Genomic DNA, 14,596 nt, shown 5'->3' with positions numbered 1-14,596 from the left:
ACTATCCAACTATCAGCAGGTGAGCAGCAGGCAGTAGGTAGTGATCAAGTGGTCCAGGTAATCTTGCTTTAGGTACTTAGTTTCCAGGGTGGCTATGACAAAGCTCCACAAATTTAGTGGCTTAAAACAACAGAAATTTGCTGTCTGAATTCTGGAGGCCAGAAATCTGAAATGAGGGTATTGGCAGGGATATACTTCTTCTGAAACCTATAGGAGAAAATCCTTCTCTTGCCTCTTCTAGCTTCTAGCGGTTTCTGATAATCCTTGGTGTTATTGAGCTGTGCCAGCATCACTATAATCTCTGCACCCATCTTCACTTGGCTGTTTCTCCTTGTGTATCTTTCTGCATCCAAATGTACCTCTTCTTATAAGGATACCTTTCATTTTGGATTCCAGCCCACCCTAATTCAGCTTGCCTCGTCTTAATAATCACTTCTTCAAAAACCCTATTTCTAAATAATATCACATTCACAGGGCTGGGGGTTAAGAATTGAACATGCCTTCTTTCGTGGGACACAGTTCAAACCATAATAAACAGATGGGTCCTCAGGCACAGCTGTACCATTCACTCATTTATGGAAATAGTTAACATTTTGGACAAGTTTAACAAAACCAAGATTCAAAAGTAGAAAGAAAATGGGTGCCATGCTTCCTTGTAGTAATTGTGAGGTTTTTGTTTGTTTGTTTGTTTGGTAAAATGTAAGAGATTTTCATGATGCTTTCTACTGAATTCTGGATGGCCACTTTCCCACAACTCTACCACTCCTCGACAAACAAACTAATGTGCCAGCTGTATGTTTCAATGTTTACCAATTAGGAAAAAATGCCCATTTTTTTTCAGTCCATACTTCAAAATATGTATTGTTTAACATTTCAGGGATCAATATATAATATGTATTTCATACAAATAGACAGGAAAGTAGGCAGGGCATTTGAATAGGATTTGAAATGGCTGATATACAATTGAAAATATGCACGTTTTAAAAACTACAATGTAGATTTTCTCATTTTAGATTTGAAAAGATTGAAGCATCAGAGGATGGGCACACTCATTTATCTTTAGTAAACAGACCAGTATAGACATTTTGCTTGACACACCTTGGGCTGCTTTACTGTGTTCCATGATGACTGTTGTGTTGCTCTCGTTGCCTGCAGAACTACTCTCTCCTTGATATGCATCCACCACCGCCTGCGATGATCACTCTAAACAATTCCGTGTACTGGCAGGAATTTGAAGATTCCTGTGTCTATGAGTGTCTGGATGGCAAAGACTGCCAGAGCTTTTTCTGCTGCTATGAAGAATGTAAGTCAGGATCTTGGAGAAAAGGACGGATTCACATAGACCTTCTGGAGCTGGACTCATATTCTCGTGTCTTTTTCCCCACGTCGTTTCTGCTCTTTAACCTGGTCTATTGGGTCGGATACCTGTATCTCTAAATGTTGCTTCTAGCAATGTGTTAAGAGCACTTGGTTCACACTCTTTACCTACCCTCATCCCCAGACCCATAAGGACCAATCTGAAGTAGCAACGAAGGGCACTTGTCAATTTATCTCAAGTTATAAATTACCTTAGAACAACCCAGGAAGAATTCAGCATACATGTTTATTATGTATTTCATACACACACACGAATACACACACACAAATACACAAATTAATCCAATGAATCTGTAGCTTGGTGATGTTTATGATTGGTGTTTGGATATTAGAAGCAGCTGCTGATTACCCTTGCAAAGAAATCTGTAATACATCCAAGAAAATGTCTGAGAAGCTCTCTCAGGCCCCTGCCCCTTCTATGTTGTTCCTTTTGCAACCCTTGGCCTCAGTGCCCATGTGTGCTGAACCTCTCCTTATAGATATAAATCATGCTCATGGGCACTTTGAGCATGTGTGAGCTGTAGTAAGTTTTGAGCCCCACTTCTTCTCTCAGTGGTCTCTTCTGCACCAGTGCAGTTAGCTAGCATTCCTTCATCTAACAACTGCACTCTAAGCTTGGGAAGGGGGGAAGGTGCATCATCCACCAGTCTCCATGAGGAAAAAATATATATGGTTTTCAAAACTCTCATTTTGCTGCAGTCAGATGTTGATTATCTCTGAATATTAGAAGATTATTACTTTATTTGAAACTACTGAAAGTCTAACAGTATTTGAACTTTGTATTCCTGGACAAGTTCAGCCTGAGTTCAACAACATTTCACTTTGAGTTGTGTTTTACTAGACCAGGGTGCAACCCCAGTGTCTGTGTCTAGACCAGAGTGCAACTCCAGTGTCTGTGTCTAGACCAGGGTACAACCCCACTGTCTGTGTGTAGTATATGTTACGATGGGCTCAATGATTCCCTTCATCTAGAAAAAGAAGATTTACAGCATTCACAAACCTTTGTCTTGAAACCATATTCCAGAGTGTGAAAAGAAATGTAGATAGAATTTTTACAATTCTTAGAGGACACTCATTTTCAATTTCAAATCAACTTTAGATGCAAAAAAAAAAATGGGTAATGGCCTTCATCAATTATATATTTTGATGATCAAAAATTATTTTATACTTTGAGATATGGATACGCAGCAAAATCCCAAAGAAAAGGATCCCTAACAATTATTACTATTTTGATATTTTTATAACACAAAACCAACTTGTTTCTTGATATTAGTTCTTTGTTATAACTGGATACCAATATATACTTCATAAGACTCTTCTGAAGTTTCCCACCATAGTTATGATAAAAAAGGGGCTCTGCCAATTAGTTAATACTGCTTTGGCTCCTAATAACTAAGATTTTGATACCAGAATCTCTGTGCTTCTCACATTGGTCAAACAGAAGTTTGAATTAATTTTATTGGAAAACATAAAATTTTATTTTTTATCTATTGTGCATACTGTTATTCCTCATAAAAGTCAAACATTATGCAGAAAAAGTATATAAAAGTTCTGTTTGCACATGTTACTGAAAGCATACCAGACACAGAAATGGGGGTGAACGAGGCCAGAAAAATTGAAATTATATAGGGTTGTTTATTCTTATTAACATAGTTGCATATCAAGTGAATGCAAAAACCTGGTTATTCAAGGACCACATCGATATAGTGTCAGATATTCAAGTCCATTGCTTTTCTTTCTATTTGGTTTAATATTTTCTACATAGACCATTAGCTAACTGGCTTTTGTTTCATAATTGCATATTAAAAAAAAGAAACAACTATAAATATTTCTGGAGGAACAGGTTGAAAATATTGGTTTACATGAAATTTTTCTGCTTTATTGGAGAATTTCATGTGCTAGTATAGTATGTTCTGTTTTTCTTTGCATCAGTAGCCCCTCCCAACCTCAGTAGAAGAGGTCTGTGGGTGCAGTGAGCAAAGGATCGCACCAGTTCTTAACAGAACCCAGAGTGCAGAACAGAGGCAGTTCAAACCCAATTTTTTCAAACCCAACTTCCTGCTTTATAAATTTATTACTTGTAACAATATGAAGAATTCCAACATGTTAGATTTTAAAGGAAGTTCTGGAGAGAGTTGAATTTTCTAGCAAAATTCCTCTTGTTAGGAAAATAACCTAAAAATGTTCTTTTAATGTAGATTTGGTCCAATTTTACCTAAAAAAACAATTTTACTGATGCCTGTCATTTCAAAGCCACCCAGTACTTGAACATCGTTGACAACGCATGGAATCACACCTACAGGATACACGTAGTGATACCCTCTGTTTTCTGATTCCAGCAACTCTCTTGTAAACATCCATCATCTTGATCCATCATCTTCATCAAATCACTATGGTTCATGGTTCCTTTTCTAAGGAGAACGTTCACGTCAATAGAAGCCAACAGATGTTCACTGATGAACATACAATAGATTTCTTCATAATGGTAATCTATCCATTACAGTGTCTGACTAAAAAGAAGTTTAAAGTCTGCTAAAATCACACTAAGCCTGTTTCTCTCCAGTCTTGCCTATTCAAGTTCTCAACGTCACTTTGATTCCTGAGGTGAGCCTTTCATACCAATACAAAGAGACATGTGGCCCGTGCACAGGTGCAGAGCTGTTTGTCCACTGAATTATGTGTGTGTTTTTACTTTTGGTGGAAAGAAAAAGAGAGATGCAGCACTCTCTAACTGGTTGTTTTGTCTAATTATTAAGGATATGTGTGGAACACATGCCGTTTATCTGTACATCTCTCTCAAAATCTTGCTTTGTGTATGTATTTAGGAAATACTTTTGGTGACAGTTTAGCAGCTATAGGGCATTTGTCTGAGTGTTCAGCATTCCAATGGTGCTTATTGTGCTCATCAATTTCAGAAATAATCTAAATCAAAAGTTGAGGACTCCCATTTTGACAAGGATCCCAAATTTCTGACCACTGTGCATCATACTTACAAAGTGACTGCTGCCTTCTTAAGCAACATCTAGGGTGCAGGGAAGAAAGATAAACAGACATTTCATATTAATGGAATTAGAGTCTAATGCCTCTCCAGAGACTAGAAAGTTTCAGCTCTGCAAAGTCCCAATACCACTGACCACAATGGAGATTCCCGATTCAGGACAAAGACAGACAATGTTACCATTATTTACTCTGGACCCATCCAATGCTGTTCCCAGTTAATCCAGAATTTGCCTTAAAATAAAACTAAAAATTTGAGTCATGCCTACATTGTAGGACTTTCCATTTCACTGCAACATACTAGACATAAAAATTAACTATAGGTCATGCCAAGTTCTATTTACCCTTTTGTGAGTGGGTGGGAACAGGATTCTACATCTTAGCCCATGCCAAAAAGTCTTATCCTTATATCAAATAAATTGAAAACACAGTTTTGTGGAAATATATATCCTCTATACCAAATATTTTATTGTGCATGTGGGAATTTTGTGGCCCATTTAAAAATCAACAAAATGGTCCTTGTGATGGAAATATGGATGTTCATATAGAACTTTTACAATGAATTCATTATACCTGGAGATAACCCATTGCAGCGAAAGATTTTGGGCATGTTGTTTTGTTGCGCTGCAAAATATCATGCTCTGAGGAGCAAAGGGAGGTAATCAATAACTTCATCTTGCATTGACTTATGTTTACCACAATTAGGAAGCAATGCAGCACTTTTGTTTAAAGGGCTAGAAAACAAAACAAAACAAAAACCTCTTATTCTTTGTCACTTTTACCTAGCTGCCAATAACTGGAAGCTTTCTCTGATTTCCCTCATAGAGATTGAAAAATTATATTTCGTTTCAAACCATTGTGCTTATCATGATACCAATTCAGTGCTTTCAAGGCACAGAGAATTTCAGTATCTGCTCCATGATCTTACAATTGTTTTCAATCTTTTTTTACTGGGAATTTATAAACTATTAACATATGAAATTCTATCCTCGATGTCTGGAAAAAGTTACTGGATAATTTGAGATAAATTTAATCAGATATAAATGTATATTGAAATGTTAATCTCAATATTTAACGAAATGAGCCATCTTGAGCCTCAGAATACTATCTTCATTTTTAAAATATCAAGAAAGGTATCTGGAAGGAAAAGGAAAGAAACAGATTGTGAATACACTACATTTGTTAAATTCAAAATTTCCTGTTGAGCCCCCTGCAAATTGCTCCAAATTGAGGAAGTACATAATCTGTTAATATTTCTTTTTCTCAAATTGGCCAGTAAAACATATTCAGGGTCAAACAGCTTAGCAGTACCTCCATATTTGTGTTCTTCATAGTGTAATCAGAGTCAAAGAACCAAAAATAACAGTTCAGGATAAATAATACACACAGCTCTGGTCCCTCATTACTTTGCATTTATTATAAGAATAGATTTCTGTCATAGACAGAAAGCATGTATGTCTTGAGATGATAGGATAATATTTCAGCATTCATTATTGCTGAAAGATAAAAAACTCATCATTTCTTTAAATGTCTGATAGTTTTGAAGGGTAAAGATTTAAAAAGATTCCTTTTTAAAGCAGTTTTATTGAGATATATTCATATACCATACAACCCACCCAAAGTGTATAATCAATGGCTTTTAGTATAATCACAGAGTTGTGCATTCATCACCACAATCAATGTTAGAACATTTTCATTACTCTGAAAAGAAAACTCCATATCCCTTAGCAATCACCTCTCAATCCCTCTATCCTTTCCCAGCCTTAAATAATGACTAAACTAATTCTGCCTCTATAAATTTATTTATATTTACATTTTATATAAATGGAATCATACAATATGTAGTAGTTGGTGTCTGGTTTCTTTCACTTAGCATAATGGATTTTTCTTCAATTTCTGGTTTTTTTTAGAGAACTTGTAGGTTTACAGAAAAATCATGTAAAAATACAAAGTCCCCTTATGCTCTCTATTGTTGACAATTTGCATTAGTGTGCTCCCTTTGTTACAATTGATGTAAAAATATTAAAATATTACCATTAACCATAGTCTATAATTTACATTAGCTGTATTTTCCCATATACCAATCTATTATTAACATTTTGTAATAATGTTATACATTTGTTATAAATTATGAAAGAACATTCTTATATTTGTCCTATTAACCATATTCATCATCTAGAACAGGGTTCTAGAACTGTGTCATACAGTCCCAGGTTTTTCCTTTTCCTTTTCTTCTAGTAACACACATGGCGCAAAACTTCCCCTCTCAACCACATTCACAAATTTACAATACTGCTGATTATTTGACACTGTGTTACAGTTTTGTTTAGCTTCCATTTGTTTGTGAATTTACCAGTTCTCAGCCTGTTATTGATTTCCTCCTTCATTCCATTATTACCAAAGTGCTTTGTATAATTTCAATCTCCTAAAATTTAGTGAGACTTGTTTTGTGACCCAACATATGGTCTTTCTGGAGAATGATCCATGAGCACTTGAGAAGAATGAATACCCTGCTGCTTTGTGGTGCAATGTTCTCTATATGTCTTCTAGGTCTAGTACACTTATATTATTCAAATTCTCTGTTTCCTTACTGATACTGTCTATATGTTCTATTCATTGACGAGAGTGGAGTATTGAAGTCTCCAACTATTATTGTAGAGATGTCTACTTTGCCTTCAATTTTGTCAATGTTTGCTTCATGTATTTGGGGCACCATGATTAGTCGCATAAACATTTATTATTGTTATTTCTTCTTGGTAGATTGCCCCTTTTATTCATATATTGTTCCTTCTTTGTCTTTTATAACAGATTTGAATTTAAACTCCATTTTCTCCAATATTAGTATAGCTACCCCAGATTTTTTTTTTTTTTTGGTTACTGTTTGCATGGAATATCTTCTTCCAGCCTTTCATTTTCAAACTATTTTGTGCATTTTAGTCTAAGATGGATCTCTTGTAGACAGCGTATATAGTTGCATGATAACTTTTTCATTCATTCTTCCAATCATGTCTTTTAATTGGGCAGTGTAATCCATTAACATTCAATGCTATTATATAAAGGCAGTACTTATGTCAACCATTTTATCCTTTGGTTTTGATATGTCACATCTTATTTTTGCATCTCTTTTTACCCTTTTACTTACGCCTACTGATAATTTTCATTTCTACACTCTACTCCAAGCCTCTCTTTCTTCTTTTCAATCTCCAGAACCCCTTTTAGTATTTCTTGGAGGGTAGATCTCATGTTGATGAAATCTATCAATATCTGTTTAGCTGAATATTTTCAACTCTCTCATTTCTGAAGGACAGTATTTCTGGGTAAAGAATCTATCTTGTCTGATAGGTTGTCTCTTTCACAGCCTTAAATATATCATGTCACTGCCTTCTTGCCTCCATGGTTTCTGACAAGATGTTGGCACTTAGTCTTATACATGTATATTTATTGCTTTCATAAGAGTCGGGAAATTTTTGGCCATTATTGCCTCGATAGCCTTTCTGTCCCTTCCCCCTTCTCTCCTCCTTCTGGGACACCATGACAGATATGCTTGTGAGCTTTGTGCTGACATTCAAATCCCTGAGACCCTACCCAATTTTGTCCTTTCTTTTCTTCATCTGTTATTCTTTCTGTAAGAATTTGACTGTCCTGTCTTCAAATTCACGGATTCTTTTCTGCCTTTTCAAATTTGCTGTTGTATACCTCTAATGCATATTTAATCTCTTCTAGAGTGCCTCCATTCCCATAATTTATATGTTTCTTTTATAATTTCAAATTCTTCTTTACGTTCATCCAGTGAACATAAGACATGTCATCTTAATATCCTTTATCTCTTTAGCCATATTTTTCTTCATTTTCTTGATTTAATTTAGGAGATTTGTTTGAATTTCTTTGATTCATTGTTTCAAATTCTTTGTCTCCTCCAAAGTTTTAATTTGCTTCTTTGCCTGGACTATATCTTCCTATTCCTTAGTATTGCTTGTCATTGTTTGCTTGTGTCCTAGGCCTCTGATTATCTTGATGAGTTTTCTCTGAAGATCAGTTTCGCTGGCTCATCTAGAGTTTTCTTATTGATTGGCTTTGTGTTAAGGCTCTTCTTTGACACTTGGTTCCACTTATTCAAGACCTTTAGAATAGCTCATGTTTAACTGATCAGATTTTTCAGCACTTATTCATCTGATTCTTGTCCTGGATACGTGGTACAGTTTTTCACTATTTATACAATTGTTTCATTCCAAAGAAGAAGCTTCCTTTCCTCTGCTCTTTCTTTATGAATCTTGATCTGTTCTGTTTGTTTTTATTTTGCCTTTATAATTTTTATGTTTATGCTCCTTCTTTGCCTCTAGATGTTTTTGCCTAGGTGGTAAATTCTGGGATAGGGTCACCCTAGAGAGGACTTTTCTAAGTCATTATTTCCCACCAAATCAAGGCCAGGGACCATTACCAGCTCCAAGTAGCCATGGGGAGAAAAGGTCAGGACAGACTCCAAAAGTCTGCACTTTTTCTGGCCTATCCAGCAGATGGTGCCCTTCAGCAAACTTTTCCCTGCATCTCTAAGGAGGTCTTATGTCTAAATCTCCACTGCCTATGCCCATATTGGGGGCAGGTTTGTGATAATGGCTGCAGCCATCCATGCTTTAGGTGGGCTGAAACAGCAGTTCAGAGCCAGGACCCAGTGATCCCAATTCACTGATCAAAAGCCATGATCAGTACTTGGCCTCATACCCACCCTCCACCTGTTTCTTGGGGAAAAGGATTTCCAAGTCCTTCTCCATCCAGAGCAGCCGTCCTAGGACTGGAACCCAAGGCATCATACAGCAAGAGTGAGGGATGGGCTTCAGCAGCTGCTGCAAAACAAGTTACTTACAGATCTTTACCGCAGTTTCTTGGTGTTTCCCCCCATTCTTTTACGGATACTATACAATGCTTCCCTGGCCTCCAGAGCCCCAGAACAGTTTTTCAGACATTTATGCCTATGCACTTCTTTTTTTGGAGGAGTATTGAGTCCTGGAGGTCCCTATCTGCCCTCTGTCCTTTAAATCCTCCTCCTTTTCAACTCTCTAATCACAGATTAGCAATTACAGGATACAAACTTGCCCTAGATCTAATAACGTCAATTAGGAGAATGCTCACTTTTATTTACTTATTTCAAAATGTCCTCATGTTCAGTGATGCCCTGTCTTTTAATGTTAGCATCCCTTGAATAGATTATTACTCTGTTCACATAACATTCAGTCTAATTTTAAGCCAGCTTAAATACATCAGTGTCAAAAATCACTTGAACAGTCACAAAAATGTTTTCAATGTTTTAGGTTAATCTAGGTTTTTCAAATCATACTTATGGGAAGATTTACCATGAGCTAGAAAATAACTAGGAAGAGGCAACACACAGATACAATACACACAAAACAAATGCAATTTGAATGTAGCATTCCGGTGATTGGTACAAATATAAATGGTTTTGTTTGAAATAATCAGATAAATTGTCTACTTTTGCCACTTCACTTTTTACATTTGTAAACACAACACAAAGTTTTTCAGCCCTGTGAGCAGGCTGCCCAAAGTGAGGTAATAACAGTTTCTGCAAGGAAGGGGGACTCTCAGCTCTGCTGAACAGCTTAACAGGAATGAGTTGGAAAGAACAATGCCTAAAGATTCACACTTCTCATATGAACAAGAGGTCACTGTTTTTCATTTCTAGTAATTCGAATTTCCTTTTTTGTTTTTCCCAAGAAAGTAACTTCTACGTTTACTGTGGTCGGCTTGCACCCAGCTTCCTATTCATTGCCTGAAACCTTGAGGCCGCATCCAGTGAATGATATTTATGTACAATACAATGATTATTCCAATCCTCAATGTCAGAGTCTTCTCAGAATAATGATATTGTCACTATCCACATTTTAAAAACAGGTATTAAAGTTCCAATTTTCCAAAATATCTTTCTAATACCAGTAATTTGTAAAATGGTCTTCCAGATCACCTGCAGGAAAATAATCACTCGGACTGTTGAGCTAAATTGTCACTTTGTGGGCATTGCAGTAATCAAGAACCACGACAGGAAGGGAAAGGATTGAAGTCAGTGGTCGGGCATGGTAAGGTCTCCCCTTTCCACCTAAGACAGGCTGAGTTTTCAACCTTGAAGTATGGTGCCTGGATGGGACAGGCAGATTTCTCTTGGCAAGGATGAGATTCCACAGGCTGACAACATGACTGGAGTGAACTGTCCATCACACATTGCCTGTCTGAACTAACCAGACAAGTGTGTGCCTGCTCAGAATACTTTGCTTGGAAATAAGAGTCTAAGAATGATGTATCACTTTGGTTTTATAAAAGATTTTTTGGAAACATATTATGAAAAAAATCCTAGCCCACTGTCCTTAACGTTCTGGTTTTCAGGAATAAATAATAAGTGTCTTGATTTGGTTAATATTTATTAGAACAGATTTATATCAAGAATTGTTCATATGTATAAAGAAGACGGTTTTATTGATTTTTGTCAATGAGTAAAGGCCATGCGCTATACAGAGGCATACATCAGTTACTTGAATGGGTAGATTAGATGGCCCACCTCTCTAGTTAGCCTTGACATTCACAGACCCGCACATTAATTAGTGCTAGGTGGCCCTGAATGCTTCAAAGTGGTAAAAAGAAAGTGTGTGTTCTTAAGTGGCTTTCAACATAACTAAAAGATACATAACAGTAAAAGATTTGCATAACTTGCTGAATAAATTTTTAAATGGCTAGAAGGACATGTTAGTAGATTTTTAGACAAAATAATCTATTCTACATTACTATTATCATCACCATCAACCTCATCTTCTGTATCTTTTTCTATGCTCCATTGTTGCCTTTAGCTATTGATTCAATGCAAAAGTTTAATGTTTTCCAAACTATAACAAAATCAGAACTTAATTAGGGAGAAAATGGAAATGTTTCATTTTTGTTTAACTACTAAGTTCACAGATCACAGGTCAAATTATTTCTGACCTAAAACATTTTCAGAAGTGGTCTTTTTCCTAGTAGTACTGCCTGTTTGCCTGCCTCCATCAGAATTTTAAATTATTCCATAAGAGAACACTCCGCCCAGCTTTTGCTTAATGGTTGCTTGGGTTCCTTTTACGTTTTAATTCATTTGGATTTTTAAATTCCTTTTCTTAAAGGTAACGTTTGAATTGGTTAACGCCTATCTCTTTCACTAAAGGAATATAACTTTTGAAAGTTTACAGATTTTATCTTACCGTAAAAAGACAATCAATATGTTTAATTTTATATAATTTGGTTCTAGATTTTAGCACTCATCAGATTATCTTGGAATTTTTGCTTTTGACTAGAAAAAGACATAAGCAAACTATATTGATGAAACTTGTAGTGTTTATGATTATTTTGTTTATCATTGTTTAGAAGAGCTCTAATTTGTTAAACCATTTAAAAGATGTTTTCAATCATTCTTGACCTTCAAAATGACTAATTTTGTGCTAGTGAACACTGTTTACATGCTAATATAGTTGTACAACTACATGATACATATTTCTTTATGATCAGTTCCTGGACTGACCAGAAGGTTCATGCCTTAGAGCACGTTTTCTATTAAAGATTCTTGGAGAGTAACTATATTAAGGGATTGAGCCTAAATTATCTTACTAGGAGCAAGGGGATCATTTTGTGTTTACTTGCAGTGATCTGTGTAACTGTGTCTACATGTACAGTGGAAAACTGGAAACAACTTAACAGTGTGTGTATTACTCAATCCACACCCCTCTCCCCAATTTAGCTAAAACAAGTAGAAAGGAGCACAGTTTCTTAGTGATAGCACATTAGATTACTGAGTCTCTGTTTAAGAAAAAAGGGAGAGTGTGCAGAGGGGAGGGAGAGAACGAAAATATTTATATTTCTTGAAAATGTGAGACCACATTCTTTCTTTCAAGAAAAGAAAATATCAAGTTTAAACACCAGATCAGAGTCCACAGAAGCCAGCAGGGCTCTTGAAAGTACTTCAGTATCGCTATTTTTGCCTTAGTGCACATCAGAGCAATTCCTTGTTTATTTGTGCATCATGGGCAGGTTTATCTGATAAGATAAGAGTGGCTTCAAGATTTAGATGGCGAACAGCCATTATTAAACTTGCCTGGGAAGCAGGTTTCAGGCATAACTTGAGAAAGCATCAGGTCTAGCGTGAGACCGATAAGGCATACAAATGAGCTTCAGCTAGCAGATGGTCTTCTTTGTGAAGCTCATATGAAACGTGACCTATTAAGGGGTCCTGGGAGATGGCCCCAGGAAAGTCTTTTCCCTATATCCATGGGATCTTTCCTGTCTGTGAAGCGCTGTCCTCCAACTGCGAGGACGTTGAAGGGATCCCAGAATTCAAGGGCCACCCGTACCTTAGACGCCTTGTTTAGACGTGTTGGGCCCAGAGTGGTGGTACACCTGCCCCTCACGAAGCAAGCAGACAGGAGGGCCGGCCAGTCAGGGCCCTGCCCCTCAGCAAGTGGCTTTCAACAGCCCCTGCTACCTTGTAGCTTCTGCGAACGTTGCGAGGCCTTGGCTCTCCGTGGGTCCTGCCATCCTCCTCTTCCTTCCGCTAGGACGTGACTTCTTGCTAGCCGTGCAGCTTGTGGCGTCCTAGTCATCCAGAGTGTTCCCGCGCGCCCGACGTGCCTTGGCGACGCAGAAGGCGCCGCCCCTCTGCGCCCCATCCCGTCCCCGCGCGTCCTGCCGGGGCCAAGCGCTGTGCCCGCGTGGTTAGGCCTTCCTTTGTATTTGTATTTGTATTCCTACCTTTGTATTTCTAAAATAAATAAATGCACATGTTGTCAGAAATACTTGAGCAGAGAAGTTCCTTCTTTCTGGCTTTGGGTTGCAGCCCAGGATGGCTGGAAAGGGGCAAGGCCCAGGAGTCATGGGTCTGCCGCAGAGACCTGTCGCAAAGAGGGGACAGAACACCTGCTGGCCCTCTCAGACGCTCCTCTCTGGGGAAGTTCAACCCACAAAAAGATTCTGCAAATGTGGGTTTGGGGACGGATCTCTCCAGCAGAAAATTTACAAGGGTCCGCTTCCGAGGGACTCACCCTCCCCATCTCCTGCAAAAATCTATAGACCAAGACCCTCAATCCGCAGCTCAAATAACAGGAGGTCTCTATTCCAGCCATGCCGAGGGAAGGTGCCGTCCTTGGTGGCTCACCTGCAACTCAGAAGCTGATGAAATCCATCCGCAGATCAGGAAAAATGGGCTGGCAGGGACTGCAAAGGGGAGAACACTGGCTCCCAAGAGACTGTGCCACAGGACCACACCAAGGAAGGGCCCACCCTTACAGATACAGACCCAAACCAACTGCCCCAGCAACCCCTGCAAACATAAACAAAAAACTAGAGGACTATGGCATGCAACTTGGCTCAATTTGAATTGAATATGTTTTACTAAAAATCCAGGAGTAGTTACCCCTTATGGACTAATATTGCTCTGGTGGGTGGGCTGACTGTGAGGTATGAACTCTCACCTCTGTATGCTCCTATAAGCCCCTAACTTCCGCTCATGACACTGGGTTCTGACATTGACTGGTGGGTTGAAAACCTTTATGAGGTGCTTTCATCAACAACTTCCTTAATCTGGGACTGAGCCCTGGTGAGCTTTCCCTGTCCATTCATTCCTTTCTCTTACTAGAATCATGTTTTCTCTGGTCATGATGACGAAACAACAGATTCTATTACCATAATAGTTCCTACAGATTAAGGAAAAAAAAACTGAGCATTTAGATCCAAGAACATCAGAGGCAGTGGCTAATTGATTACAAGGTCCCTCAGCAATGAATAAATGCAAAGCCTGCTAAGGTACTGACTGATATATGTAATGGTAAAAAATGTATGTAATATGGGTTTGTGAACTCTCCCAGATCCCAGGATTAAGACAATTCACAAAGTCAGAGACCCTTTATTTGGCAAGAGACCAGGTCCTTTTGCAACGGTCCCTGCGCTATGACCACCAATACATACTGTGAATCTTCCACCAAACCTTTGCCAAAGCATCCTTGAGCTGTTTACCAGTGACTGTGCGTTGACAAATGGGAAATGAGAATTTTCGGAGTTATTAGATACTGGGTATAAATTAGTATGGTTATATGGAGATGCAAATTGCCACCAGGGTCCGAGTACAGAGAGGGCTTAGGTGACAGTCTCTTTGTTGATGTTCATTGTGTATTAATACAGAGGCCTACTGACCCTAAATTTATGG

General features: G+C 38.0%; 1 protein-coding gene across 5 annotated transcripts in view; it reads left to right on the top strand.

The window, feature by feature from the left end:
- The window catches only part of GABRG3 (gamma-aminobutyric acid type A receptor subunit gamma3), a 736,378-nt gene extending 730,917 nt beyond the window's left edge, over positions 1-5,461 (top strand). For 4 of the 5 annotated variants that reach the window (XM_077123977.1, XM_077123976.1, XM_077123980.1 and 1 more), the window contains one exon: positions 1,156-2,806. In XM_077123977.1, the coding sequence (XP_076980092.1) occupies positions 1,156-1,437 (282 nt within the window). In that variant the 3' untranslated portion in view covers positions 1,438-2,806. Of the gene's footprint in view, positions 1-1,155; positions 2,807-3,716 lie in introns of those variants that run through there. The other variant, XM_077123978.1, reaches the window with a different exon arrangement.
- The last annotated feature ends 9,135 nt before the right edge of the window (positions 5,462-14,596 follow it).

This window comes from Tamandua tetradactyla, chromosome 12, assembly GCF_023851605.1.
Source record: "Tamandua tetradactyla isolate mTamTet1 chromosome 12, mTamTet1.pri, whole genome shotgun sequence".
NCBI lineage: Eukaryota > Metazoa > Chordata > Mammalia > Pilosa > Myrmecophagidae > Tamandua > Tamandua tetradactyla.
This window is presented reverse-complemented; position numbering and strand designations above follow the sequence as displayed.